The following is a 14,104-nucleotide window of genomic DNA, read 5'->3' on the forward strand; positions in this document are numbered from 1 at the left end:
TGTGCTGTCACCCTGAGGCTGTTCTGTAACTGCCAATTTGCACTTCCCAGTCCCTTTACCTTTTTCACCCAGTTCCCCAACCCCTTCCCATCTGGCAACCATCAGTCTGTTCTCTGTATTTATGAGTCTGCTTCTATGTCCTTTGTTCTTCTATTTTGTTCTTTACACTCCACATACAGGTGAACTCATATGGTATTTGCCTTTCTGTCTCACTTAACATATACCCTCTAAGGTCCACCCACGCTATCACAAATGGTGACATTTCATTCTCCTTTTACGGCCAAGTAATATCCCACTGTATACATGCACCACTGCCTGTGTTACCGTCCCTTGCCCTACAAGACTTACAGTTAGCCCTCGGGCCTGGGGTTGTACAGGTCACTCATGTACATGATGAAAGCCAGGAGGTGAATTTAGAAGAGTCATGCCCTTTGTGGATGTCTTTACTTCCATGTTCAGGACATCCTGCCAAATTTAGAGAGATGTCAGAAGGACTACTGTCTACTGGGACCCTGCTCACAGGGACCTCCACTGGCTGCTGAGGGGCATTCTTCCCCACCTGGATTCTACTGTAGTTATCAGACAAGCCAGGCGGCCCCACGGGGAAGCAGATTCCAGGGGCCGAGAGAAGCAACAGCAGAGCCTTTCCTGCTAAGGTGAGCTAATCCAAGGTTGAATTGCACAATCAGAGGAAAAAAGGAAAACATTCCGAGGCCTCTGCTAAACACTTCATATAGGTTTTAAAAAATTCTCATTTGAGGGGGAGGGGGGAAGAGAGCGAGCAAGCGCATGTGCAACATCAATGTGAGAGAGACAGTGATCAGCTGCATGCACCCCAACCAGGGATCGAACCCACAACCTGGGTATGTGCCCTGACCGGAAATCAAACCCATGACCTCTTAGTTACAGGGCGATGCCCCAACCAACTGAGCCACGCTGGCCAGGGCTTCACAGGCCTTTTAAAGGCATACTGCATTAAACCCTGATGCTTTAGAATACAGGCAACTTTTGAGTTCCGCCTTAGTTGACAGTCGGCCCCTTAACCACATTCAGGCTGCAACCAGTTCTCTGAGGAATTCAGACGGTCATTTTACAGCCTGCAGTCTTTGCCAAACCAGAAGTGTAGCTCTAGAGACATTTCAAAGTCCACCCATCTTTACCAACCCCCAAACTATCCTATTCTTCTCAAAATTCTTACAGATATTTACAGCAGAACTGTCCCAAAAGGAAGGAAAGTTTTAAATAGTAATTAACCTAGATACTAGAGAAATAAACCTAGATACTAGAGAAATAAACCTAATAACTCCTAGGAGAAAACCTGCATTATTTCTGTGTCTTGAAAATGGAAATCTTACCATGTCTCTGAGACACGAACAGCTAGGCAGACAACTACGACACTGCCCACAGCCACCTGAGGCCGCAGTGGAAGGGCAAAAGGACTTTCTAAAGCACAGACTGCAATAAGAGCTCCCCTGCCCCAAATCTAGTCCACAGCCTCTGTAAGATTACTTATCAAAGGCCAAATAGAAATCTTAGAAGTCTTCTCCACAAATATTAGTAGAAAGTTTTAGCCATTTGAGCAAATACTCTTAACTTGCTCTATTAGAGACATAATTTGGATTCAACTGTTATACACTGAGTTTTGTATCATTGCACCTGATTTGTGGCTCAATTTTGGGAATGGGAGCTACAGGGACTCTGTTTGTGTCTCTGTATGTCTATGGATATATGTTACAAATATGTGATATTTTCCTCTGTCCAGATGGTGTTGCCAAAATTAACTTCTAAAAAAGCTGTTTATTGGGTTGGCCAAAAATTGTTTAGTTTTTTCTGTAAAATAAGACTTTTTTAGTTTCACAAATAACTTTATTGATTTGAATAATTTGAGTATGTCCACTATCTCCCATTATTGGCTCCTAGTGAGTAGAGACCAGGGGCGCTGCTAAATATCCTCTAATGCATAAGACAGCCCCACAGCAAAGAATTCTTGGGCCAAAATGTCAATGTACAAAAAACTTCACAAACCACTTTTGATAGGTTTGATCAGTCACAGCACCTTCTCCATAAATATTTTTACATTTCCATTGCGTTTTCACCTTCTCTAAATAATAAAGCATAATATACTGAAAATATTGCTTGTTTCCTTCCATCTTCAATAATAAAATGGCTACACAAAAATTCACCAATTCTGATAATTTTTAAAAATAATGCATGCTGATATGACAGTTGTCACAATACAATAAAACTGTTTCAAATGAAGGTCAAGACAACTAAGCATTACTAGAGCCACCATACAGAAAGAACAAAATGAATTTTTTGGCCAAAGAAAAATAAGCACTCATTAAATTAAGTATTTCTAAACTCTCAGATATGTAACAGAAATTAACCCAAATGCTTTTAAAATGTATGTGATCTGGAATAATCTTTGGTTAAAAAAAAGCTAGTTTAAGTTTGTTGGTTTATTTACAACAGGCACATTTTCAAAGTTATCAGCTTTTAATATAATGCAGACATACAACTTTTATTCTACCTAGGTTTCTTAGTCAAATAAGCTTATGTACTGTATTTGTCACAGAATCTCTCATCATGTGGAGGAGGGTCTGGGGGGACAAAAGATGATGGATGGAGACCTGGCAGGGTTGGTGAACACACATCAGCAGTGTGCAGATGTGCTGTGGCTAAAACCCGTAGCATTCTGTTAGCCAGTGTCATGCCAATAAATTTTAAAAAATTCTCACAATGGCTAGCTAGCTACTTTAATGTCTCATAATCTAAATATTAAGAAAAAAGTTCTTAAGTAAACTTTTCAACAATTATGTTGTATGAGGTCTACTCGAATAGTTTCCCAAATGCCTTTGGTAACTTACACTCTTTAAGAGTTTTGCTAATTTAAATGATGGAAGTTCATTGACTATCTAGATAATTTTAAAATAAAATACTGAAATAGCACTGAACATAGGTTTATCTACTTTTGGTTTCTTATTACAGAGAAACTAAGAAGTGAACATGCCCTATGTCACAGTGAAAAACTGTGCTATTGAAGAGAGGGTTATGCTTCTAGAAATGATGAAATGTATCCACAGATTTGCCAACCTAGAGAATGCTGATGTAACATTTCACAACTACTAAAAATTAAGGTTTTTAAGTGTTAAGAATTCTAATTAATATATGTAATTAAACCTGCAAAAAATAAGGAAAACAACTCTGTATACAAGGAAAGTGGGTTTGTTTTGGTAAAAAGGTATGACGTATAGAGATGGACTTTTGTTAAGGGAAAATAATTTTATTGTAAACAACTGAATGTTTCAGAATGGGGAAAAAGAACCAACTAAAAGGATACAGAAAGTTGGAGAGTGAATTTTAGTTGGTGTAGTCAAGCTGATTAAAATGGAATAAAGTTTTAAAAAGTAAACTTTAACATCAGTAGTGTACTTACATAAAACAATTTTCTTTCATCTGCTAAAAGGACAAATTTTCCTATGCTTCATGTTTGATTACTTAAGAAAACAATCTTCTCTATTAAAAGAGCTAAGTGTTATTTGTTTTACAACTATGTAACTTTTTGTATTTGCCTACAAAGTTTTTAACTGTCACTTTGGTTAAATAGATAATTACATATTGTTTCACAGTGATATGTAATCCTATTTGACTGTTTTAAAATATTTTGGTATTTTTGACAAATGTCCCCCAAATCAAATTCTAAGTGAAAAGTCTTAGGATCTCTAATTCACTTTGGAATATTTAAGAGACCCTGGAACATCTCAAAAGATGTGTCCTCTCCTTATACGATGAGAAGTGATAAACTGAGTAGGCTCATCTGATACGCGCTCACGCACCACCTAATGGCAAGAATACACTAAGAAATGAGTCACTGGACAAATCTGTAGTTTTGGGAAACGTCATGGAGTATACTCACTAACACAAGCCTAGAAGTAATACTAAACCTTTCAGTTCTATCTGTATGAATAGATGTTGTTATGTGTTCCAGAAACTACATAAAATTTCTAAAATCGGATACATAATGGTATTCATCATAATTTCAAGTATATTATCCTTTAAAATGTTGTGTCACAAAAATAACATTACCATGTTAAGTGAATTACAATGAACTCACATCAGATCTTTAAACATGGCCATTTCTGTCATTTACAGACACTTACTGTTTTACTTGGATGTTTTTGCAAAAGTGTTCCTGCAGTAGTTCTTCATCAAGCCTCATGGGAAGGAGACGCTCACAAGTGCAGGTTCCTGATACTCTCAGACCATACCACTGACCTGGGTAAGAATCTACAGACTACTGATGGCTATAAAAACTACTAACAAAAGAGCAAAGTCAAGAAAATTAATTACATGGGACTGAATGAATTGATGAGGATGATTACAATTTTTGTAATTTTTTTGCTTGAAACATTGTTTCTTTTATGTTTTTTCCCCAATTTAAGGAAACCTTTTAGGCTATCAGTGACTTGGTAAATATAACTATGTAAACAAAGATGAAACATTTTTTCTCCCTACCTGATCCCTTCAGAATTCAGAAACTCCTACTGAATAAATATTCTTATTTTCCTTACAATATATTTACATAAGTTCAGTAAGAATCTTTTCTCCTTGTAACAGGACACAATTATAAACACTGATGATACTTTGAAGGCTTGAACCAGAATGTCACATCTGAGAATGCACACAGGAGGAACGAAGGTTGACATTACGGAGCCAATAAAGGACCTTGGAACACCAACCTGCACACCTTTGCTTATAGGGTTCCCAGTAGCCTTATCAGGTGAGTAAAGAACATCACTTCCTAGCAGATGCAGAAACCTCAGAATATCTTGGGGACCTCCAGAAGCGGGGAATGAACTCCCACATGAATGTACTGCAAGCAGACTCTGATGATGAGTCCCTGTTGGCGTCCTAGCCTCAAGAGGTTTTTAAGTTCAATCGGAGATTCCTTATGAAATGTTCTGGTAAAGCAGGTTTAAAAGAGCTGCACTTATGTAAACAGTCAGGCCAAGTTTATTGAAACTGCACTTGTTTTGCAAACAGATCAGTCTTATTGTGGTTATCTTTGATAAAAATGGGAGTGAATATCAAGAGAAATTATGTTTCAGTAATATATCTTTGTGGATACAAGGTTCTAGAGCTGTCAATTGCCTTTGATGTTTTGTTTTCTACCTGTAAACTGGACTGGTTCCTGATTTCTATTCCTCACTTCTAGTATTTGGCTACAAGTCTCCAAATGAACATTTCTAAATTACCTCACTCTTTCGACTTGGAAACACTGTAAACAAAAACTGCTCCGTTAGGCCCTGGGTGGATAGCTCAGTTGCTTAGAGCTCTGTCCCAATGTGTACAGGTTCTATCCCCAGTCGGGGCACATATGAGAATCAACCAGTGAATGCATAAGTAAGTGGAATAATAAATCTGTGTCTCACTCTCTAAAATCAATAAAAACAAATAATTTCAAAACCTGCTCTCTTCCCCAATCCCTGAAAACCGAATGTAAACAACCCAACAAAAACTTTCCACAAATCACAACGGCTCATGCATGAACAATCTTTGTGCCTGCTGCTGTGTGGGCCACTCAGAGTTTTTACCTGAACATCCAATAACATCATCAGAAACATTCAACCTGCAGAAGATGCTGTCATCTGACATCTAGAAACCTCAACTGGCAGCCCTTAGAACTCAAGACTGCAGTTATGGCCTGCTCTAATCATTAACCTTTGTATTTCTTTTGTTTCCACAGAAATCTGATTGCTTGCACAATAAGGCACATTAGGACGATGCTCCAACCAACTGCGACACCTGGCCAGGGCCCAGAGGTAACTTGTTTTTATCTGAAAGACACCTGCATGGCAGCACAAACATCTGATTACCACACGGCTGCCCTTCTCACCTTGCTTTCCCTGCCCCTTTCCTCAGGACAGTGCTGCTATCTAAGCCTCAACTGTCTGGCTGCCTCCGAGTCTCTTATTTTTATGGGGCTCCAGTAACTGCAATTAAATTTTTCTGTTAATCTGTGTTACGGTAATTTACTTACTAGATCAGCCAAAGAATCGAGAAGACAATTTTTCTGCCAAAAAGAGTTATAACTTCTAAAGAATAGGAAAAATAATTTCTTGAGTTGGTCCCTAGTCTGTGGGTCTCGGACTAAGTCACTACAGACACAATTGCAAGAAGCCTGTAAATCCAAATGTGTACAAGTGAGTAAGCCTGAATGTACTGGGATGTTCTTGAGATTAATAAAATACAAATTATACGGAAAGTGAGGTCCTGGCTGGTGTGGCTCAATGGAATGAGCACTGGCCTGAGAACCAAAGAGACTCCTGTTTAAGTCCCCGTCAGGTCCTTAGTAGGGGGTACAAGAGGCAACCACACATGGTTTTCTCCCTCCTTTCCCCTCTAAAAATAAAATCTTTTAAAAAATTTAAGTGAAACAGGTATATTTTCCCTAACATTTTCACAAACTTTATATTGGAATCATTTTGAACTTTTAATATTTCTTTCATTTCTTCAAAGCTTTTAAAATTAAATCATTAATTCAAGTCAAATGAATTGGCTAATGAAAATTCATTTTTTACTTCTTTACTCCTAGAGTTTTTGGGTGTTTAAATGCATAGCTACTAAACAAATTTCTGAATTGGTTTTTAAATATTCAAAATATAATTTTAAATAAGAATTTAAAAAGTTCAAGCGAGCTACTAAACAAATTTCTGAATTGGTTTTTAAATATTCAAAATATAATTTTAAATAAGAATTTAAAAAGTTCAAGCGAATAACTATCACCTCTAATAATACATACTTATGAATCAGTCTGTTACTTACAGCTCAGCAAAATTCTTCCAGTCATCTTCACTAATGGATGGCCTTGTGTGACTGAGAGCGGTCATTAAATGAGACTGACTAATGGCCAGACTGGCTCTGACTGGTCCTGGACGGTTAAGGGAGTCATCCTCCTTAAAGAAAGAAAAGGACAAAAAGTTAACTTTGGGACATGATGAAAGAAAGCAGCAGCCCGAGTGTTCTCTCCTTCTGTCAGTCTTCTCAGGGACCATGCACTCCCTTTCTGGTTAAGATTACTAAAATTTGTTTGAAAGCAGGAAGCACATAACAATTTGATCAACAGGTTTCAGTCCCTTGTTTATAAATATAGCTCATTTACAAATCAAATAAACAGGTGTAAATTAAAAAAGGAAATGATTTTTAGGAAGTTGTTACAATTATAATGGTGCGGGGAGAGAAAAGCCATACTCCACTTTGGCTCCGGTATCTGCCTTTGATAATACTGATATCTGCTCTCAGTTGATCTCTCTGTTCCTGTGTAAGTTCTTGGGAGCCTTCTTGTGAAGCTGTTCTGAACACGGGAGGCTGTGAGAGCAACTGCTCTTTCGTAGGAACTGCAGGGAAATCCTGAGTCATGGAGCTTGGTGCAGACAGGCACTGTGAGCTCTGCAGGGTTAGGTGTAATGAGAGAAGAAAGGGAAAAAAGGAAAACAATAAAAGTATGTGTTTATCAAAGACAAAATTAAAATTTTAGGCACTAAAACCTAAATATGGGTAAGCTTACATTTTAACTAACTGAAACTAAGCAAACTGTTCATTTTATAAAGGTCATTTATATCTACGTTGAACCATCATCGAGTGAAAACTGCCACAGCGCAAGGTCCCGCCAATGCTTTGTTACTAAATCCACCACACTGACGCCCTAGGGATTGGTTCAGCAAGTATAAGTTCTGGGACATTTCCACGTAGAAGTTAAGAAATGGAAAACAGAATTAAAGAATGGAATTAAAACAATAGCTTACTACTCTTGGGAATAAAAACCGGTCACTTTTATTTTTTCAAAACCTGAATAAGGCAAATTTACAAAAACCAAGAAAAATATACATAAAAATGTTATTCATGCCCAAAAAAGTCACAGTGAATTACTCTTAATATTGGGGAAATATGTGTTGAATGCTACTTTAATTAAAAGAAAGTGATGCCCTGGCTGTATGGCTCAGTGGATTGAGCGCTGGCCTGTGAACCGAAAGGTCACTGGTTTCATTCCCAGTCAGGGCACGTGCCAGGTTCCCCGGTTGGGGGCACGCAGGAGGCAAATGATTAGTGTGTCTCTCACACACTGATGTCTCTCTTCCTCCCTTCCATTTCTCTAAAAAGTAAAAAAAAGTTTTAAAAAAATGATATTTCCTATATTTAATCTAAACATTCCCCCTGTTAAAACATTATTACTACTTACACCATTTTTACTGGGTTTGTACTTTACACCAAAAGTGTCACAGACAGATATCATTTGGTTATCAAAGATTTTTGACAGTATGTTACCAAATTCCTCATTATCCTCAAATGTCCTAATAACAGAATTTAAATTTAATATAAAATGGATCTGCTACTAAAGGTGTATGAGAACCACTGATGGAGATAAATCTGAAAGAAACCATCTGGCTACTTTGCCTCCCCCTAGTGGCCATCTCTGTCTTACAGTTCTGACCAAGGAATGAAAATGACTAATTAGTGTGAGGGAAACAAGACTATTTTACTGACGAACCAACCAATGAGAAAGAACACATGGAGCTGGCTAGGAGACAAGTCACTTTACAACTTTACATCAATATATGGCATCATATTTCAGAACTGTCCAATGACAACAGCATACCAAATCAGAAGAGGTTCCATTTCCAAGTTCCGATTCATAAGAGCTTCCAAAGTAGAGCCGGTACATGTTGAACTTGGACTCATCCGGAAGCATCTCAGACATCTCTAGAGAAACAAGGGACTGATCTAAGCCACACTCTCCATCTCCAGTTGAGTCATCAGAGCCACTGCTGTGGTTAAGAAAAACCATTGAAGACAGACTCAGATCACTGTCAGAACTGGAGCTTCCATCCTAAAACACACAGAGGGCAACCCATTGTAAAGATCTAAATAATCTGCAACTCAAGAAATAACACAAAACATTCGAACAGACCAGTACAAGGCAACTTGAGGCATTAAAAAACCCAAAACTTATTCTCCAATGGTTCTGAAGACATGATAGAAATTTAACTATTATAATTTTTTAAAAGACCATATGGAATGTGTAGATAATATGCTAACCAGCTGTCCCAAAACTCTGTAACAAACCTAGGAGTCAGATTTCTGTACTTTCCAGACATAAGCCTTTTCTGATAATGAAAGAGGAAAAGAAAGAACCTCAATGGCTAACCAAAATGAACAACAAGAACTTAGTCGTGTCTGATTTAGGGACATCGAGCCTTACAAAAACACACATAGGAAAGAGGAGTGTACACAGGAAACCTCTTCCTGGAAAATGTATTGTAAAGTCCATAATGTAGCAGAGTTCAAATTATCTGCTGTAAAAATTCAAATCAAACTACTATTCTTAGAGAAAAAGCTGATTCTAAGGCTTACAGAAAGTGGTACAAGAAGTAAGGTAAGTAACCAAAGAATGAGCAAAGGACACGAAAGCCATTCAAAAGCAGCTCCTACTGACCAGACTGGGGACAATGTGAGCTTCAAAATGGTTATTTTTTAAAAATTAAAGTATCTTTCTATCTGTATTATCTAATTCATGATATCCCAATTTAAATATCTTTCTGCACACCAATGTACTTCACCAATAGTAGGTAATGTTAAAAAGACACCAAACTCTTCATGATTACAAATTCTCTGCAGAGTCAATATTCCAACTAGGGAACATCTGACTAAAGGTAAATTTCTATACAGTTTACCAAAGTTGCTAAAAAAAACAGGATTTTTTTTTCAAGGTTACGATTCTGGTACTGGACTTTCCTTACTGTTCGTGAAGCACCTTAGTAATGATGTCTTCACATAACTTACGGGGAGCCCACAGGACAGCAGCCTTCCGTGCAAGGCCTCTAGCTGGGCGTTGTAAAGCAGTGCTTTCAGGTCGGCTCCCGTGAAGGAGTCAGTTACTGAGGCCACGTGCTGAAGGTCCACATCGTCCGCCAGAGGGAGAGAGTCACTGAGAGCATTCAAAATTTCAAGACGTGACACCTGAAGGGAGAAAAACTGATTTAACAAATAAAACAAAATTAAATATTACTTTAAACTATCTTAAGATTTTTTAGAAATTAGCTTTACATATCTAATAAGTTTTATAAGTAAGTTGAAAAAAATGTACCATCAGTCTACTATCTTGGGACTTGTTCCCTAACAAAGTACAGGGAAGAAAATGAATGAAAAGCAATATTCTTAACTATTCAGTGTAAATCATTTCTTATGCAGACGCTGCTTATTTTCTAGATTTGGACAAATGTGCTGTGTTTCAAAAAAATTAAAATAAAGAATAGCTACATGTGACATATATTTAGATATTTTACACCTTTGACTAATTTACTCTTTAGCTTCTAAATTTGTGAACAAGAGTTGGAACAACAAAGGAACAGTTAAAATTCCTGTTTCTACCTAACCTGCAATGTACTTACAAGTCATATGCTTGACTCTGTATCAGAGTTTTTTGCTGGGATAATGAAATATGGGATCTTTAAACAGGGAATGTGGACACGCAATACTTGGGGTTTCCTTCCTTTTTTCCCCAACTGGCCAACACTGAAAGATCACGAAGTTTTCAGATTTGCATGGAAATGGCTGGGCCAAAGACAGCCTCTGTACCTAATTCAGAAACTTTTTATGCTGTGAGCAGTGGCTAAGACCGTTGCCTAAAGCTGGTCTTTTGAGGACAGCTGCTATTTTACCTGGCACAAGTTCACAAGGAAAGAGTGTAGCATTTGTTGGGTTTTGGACTCTGAATACGGAACTGTCACCTGATCAGGAGGAGGACAGTATACACATTTGTCCAGGCGGCCAGGCCTAAGCAGGGCAGGGTCAATCAAGTCAGGGCGACTGGTAGCAGCCAGCACATAAACACCTGGGGGAAGAAAACACAAACTGTTCAGAGTCCTGGCAAGGCTCTGTTACAATAAAATAGTTGGGTATTTACAATGATTACCCTGTAAGCCTTCTACTCCATCCAGCTGGGTCAGCAACTGATTAACGACTCGGTCTGTGACTCCTGTGTTATCATGGCCTCGGCGAGGGGCAATGGATTCAAATTCATCGAAGAACAGAATGCAGGGCTTTGCAGCCTGTGCTCTGGGAAAAACAAATAATACTTCACAGTTGAATAGGGCTTCTGAGTTTGCAATGTAATTTTATATATATATATATATATATATATATATATATATATATATATATATGCTCACATGTTATGTATTTAAATCTTCATAATGAATTGTTGAAAAAAGGAAGGCATACGTAATTATCTTAGCTTTCAGTAAATTGGGTCTTAGGTCAAGATGTTTGCCTAAGACTGAGGCCTTCTGGACAGGGACTAAAACAAAAACCAGAGTCTTATTCAGTAAGTAAAATGCTTCTTTAATTCTTAATATAAGCAAACATTTTTTATATGCCTATTGGCCACCTTTATTTCTTTTGTGAAATGCCATTCATCTTGTCCATTTAAAATTTGGTAAGCTCATTATTTTCATATTGTTTTCTAAGAACTCTATAAAATATATTTTAGTTATGTATATTACCTTTTTTCTAACTTGAACTTTGAACTTTAACTAATTTTCTTTTAGTTAAACAGAAAAAAACAAATTCCATCTCTGGGAACAGGTTAGACTAGATGTCTGAAGAATTGTCCATAATACAAAACACCTGTCATGCTGATGATAAAAAAAGGCCCAAGAAACATCTCATTAATCCTGCAACAGCAGTATGTATCTGAGAGACACATTCATTACTAGTATGGACTGAAATATAAGAAGTAAAAATACTGCAAATTTGCATTTATTATATTTATATAATGAAATACATAATTATTTATAGTTACAATGTAAAAATTATAAAGCAAAGAACAAAAATATTTTCAAATGATGGAAACATGGATATTGCTAAAGAATGCAATCAAGAAAATGTCTTTAACATTAATCAGAATCTTCAATAACTGGCTTTGCAAAACGTTTGTGATAGTCATTGCAAACAGTATTGCTGTGCTCAAGGCATAAATACTTCTCACAACACTTGCAAAAATATTTTGATAAGCAACTTGAGTAGCATTCACTGAAATTCTGCAGTGAATATTTTGGATTACTGAATCAGTATATTTTCTAGCCATTTTCAGTGGTAAATAAAACCAACCCCAAACACAACACTGACTTCAAAGATCATGAAAAAAACTACACTAACACTGACTTCAAAGTTCTCAGTATCTCTCAGGTATGATTTACTATAGAATATCGCACACGTGTTATAACCAGACTTACAGCTTAAATGTTAATGGCTTAATATTAGTCACATACAAACACGCACCTAGTCATGACCTTGAACCTATGCACCTGATATATGTAACAATACTTAAGAAGAGTTTGTATCTCACAGATCAGTCATGACATCAGCAGGGATAAATGAATGACAAGATAAATCTTCTGGGGCCAACAAGAGACTGGAATGATCTGTTCATTGAATGACTGTCAAAACTCTCCTAGAAAACCAACTGGGTCTGATATTTGATTTGGGTAAAGAATTTTAACAAGTGACTAATTTTTTCCCTATAGTTATAGTACTATCCAGATTTTGTTTCTCTTTCTGCGATTTTGGTCAATTGTCTTTTTGTCTGTCACCCAAGTTTCAAAAATACTGGCATAAAGTTCATAATATTATTTCATAATTTTCCTTTCTTATCATTTGTTTCTGGGTATCTTTAGTCATGTCCCTCCTATAACCCTAATACACATTGTTTATTCATACTGTCTTTATTTTTATCAAACTTCCTGGAGACCTGTCAATTCTACCAGGCTTTCAGAAAATATTTGGGTTTGTGAACTTCTCTATTGTTTTCTATTTCATTAATTTTTGCTCTGTATTATTTCTTTTTTAGTTTGCATCTATACTTTCCTAATTTCATAAAATGGATACCTGCTGATCAACTTTCAATCTTTTTTAAAAAAATATTTAACTTATTTATTTTTAGAGAGAGGGGATGGGAAGGAGAAAGAGTGGAGAGAAACATCAATGTGTGGTTGCCTCTCATGTGTCCCCTACCGGGGACCTGGCCTGCAACCCAGGCATATACCCTAGACTGCGAATCGAACTAGCGACCCTTTGCTTCACAGGCCCGGGCTCAATCCACTGAGCTACACCAGCCAGGGCTCAATCTTTTTTTTTAAATAAGAATTTAAGGCTACAAGTTTTCCTTGAAATAAGTTGTGGGGCATCTGATAATTTTAATAGAATTTTCATTATTACTTAATAGTGCTGAGTATCTTCCATTTCCTCTTCAATCCATAAATTACTTAGAAGAGTGTTTGTTTTTTTTTAAATACCTAAACGAATGGGAGGGGATTATCCTTTTATTTTAATGTGTTTTCAGAAAATAGAATCTATATGATACTGTTTCTTTGAAACTTACTGCTATTTATGGAATGGCATATGGCCAATTTTTGAGTATGTTCCAGGTGTGCTTGAAAAGAATATTCTCTAGTTGTTGGGTACATGTTCTAAATATGCTTAGATCAATCTTGTAGAATATATTGTTTTAATCTTCTAAATTTTTACTCTTTAAAAAAATCTCAACCTCACAACTGAAACCTGTATTAAAATTCTACTAAAAGGTGGATTTGTGAGTTTCTCCTTGCAGTTCTGTCAATTTTTGCCTTAAATATTTTGAAGGTATAGTATTAGAAAATTTTAGAATTGTACTATCTTGCTGGTAAATAGACCCTTTTCTCAATATGTGGTGACTGTCTTTATCTATTAAATAATAATGTGTTCCATTATTAATGGATGTTCCATTAATAATGATAATGTTCCATTTCTTAAACTGGGTGGTGGATATACTCTTAAGAGTTCATTATTCTTCTTCAAAATATATATGTACATTACATATATTCTAATAAAATTTTAGAAGAATAAAATAAAGTAGCTTTTTAATTTGAAAACTCCCTATAATCTGATTATATTTAAATATTTTGATTCTTAAATATTAGTTTCTTATTCATATGTATTTTATATAAACACAGCAATAGCTATACTCTATTTTAATTAAGTTGACCACATGGAATCTTAGTTTAAAAAA

At 36.4% G+C, this 14,104-nt stretch overlaps 1 protein-coding gene across 5 annotated transcripts in view; it reads right to left on the reverse strand.

Moving 5' to 3' along the window:
* The window catches only part of PEX1 (peroxisomal biogenesis factor 1), a 50,303-nt gene that overhangs the window by 3,024 nt on the left and 33,175 nt on the right, over window positions 1-14,104 (reverse strand). For 2 of the 5 annotated variants that reach the window (XM_053655049.1, XM_053655048.1), the window contains exons 18-23: window positions 10,973-11,115; window positions 10,719-10,891; window positions 9,841-10,017; window positions 8,657-8,887; window positions 7,252-7,449; window positions 6,826-6,956 (exon numbers count right to left, since the gene is read on the reverse strand). In XM_053655049.1, coding sequence (XP_053511024.1) covers window positions 6,826-6,956; window positions 7,252-7,449; window positions 8,657-8,887; window positions 9,841-10,017; window positions 10,719-10,891; window positions 10,973-11,115 — 1,053 coding nt within the window. Of the gene's footprint in view, window positions 1-348; window positions 466-6,825; window positions 6,957-7,251; window positions 7,450-8,656; window positions 8,888-9,840; window positions 10,018-10,718; window positions 10,892-10,972; window positions 11,116-14,104 lie in introns of those variants that run through there. The other 3 variants (XR_008389642.1, XM_053655050.1, XM_037136477.2) reach the window with 3 other exon arrangements.

The sequence above is a fragment of the Artibeus jamaicensis genome, unplaced genomic scaffold, assembly GCF_021234435.1.
Source record: "Artibeus jamaicensis isolate MK-2021 breed Jamaican fruit bat unplaced genomic scaffold, CSHL_Jam_final contig_923, whole genome shotgun sequence".
Lineage (NCBI taxonomy): Eukaryota > Metazoa > Chordata > Mammalia > Chiroptera > Phyllostomidae > Artibeus > Artibeus jamaicensis.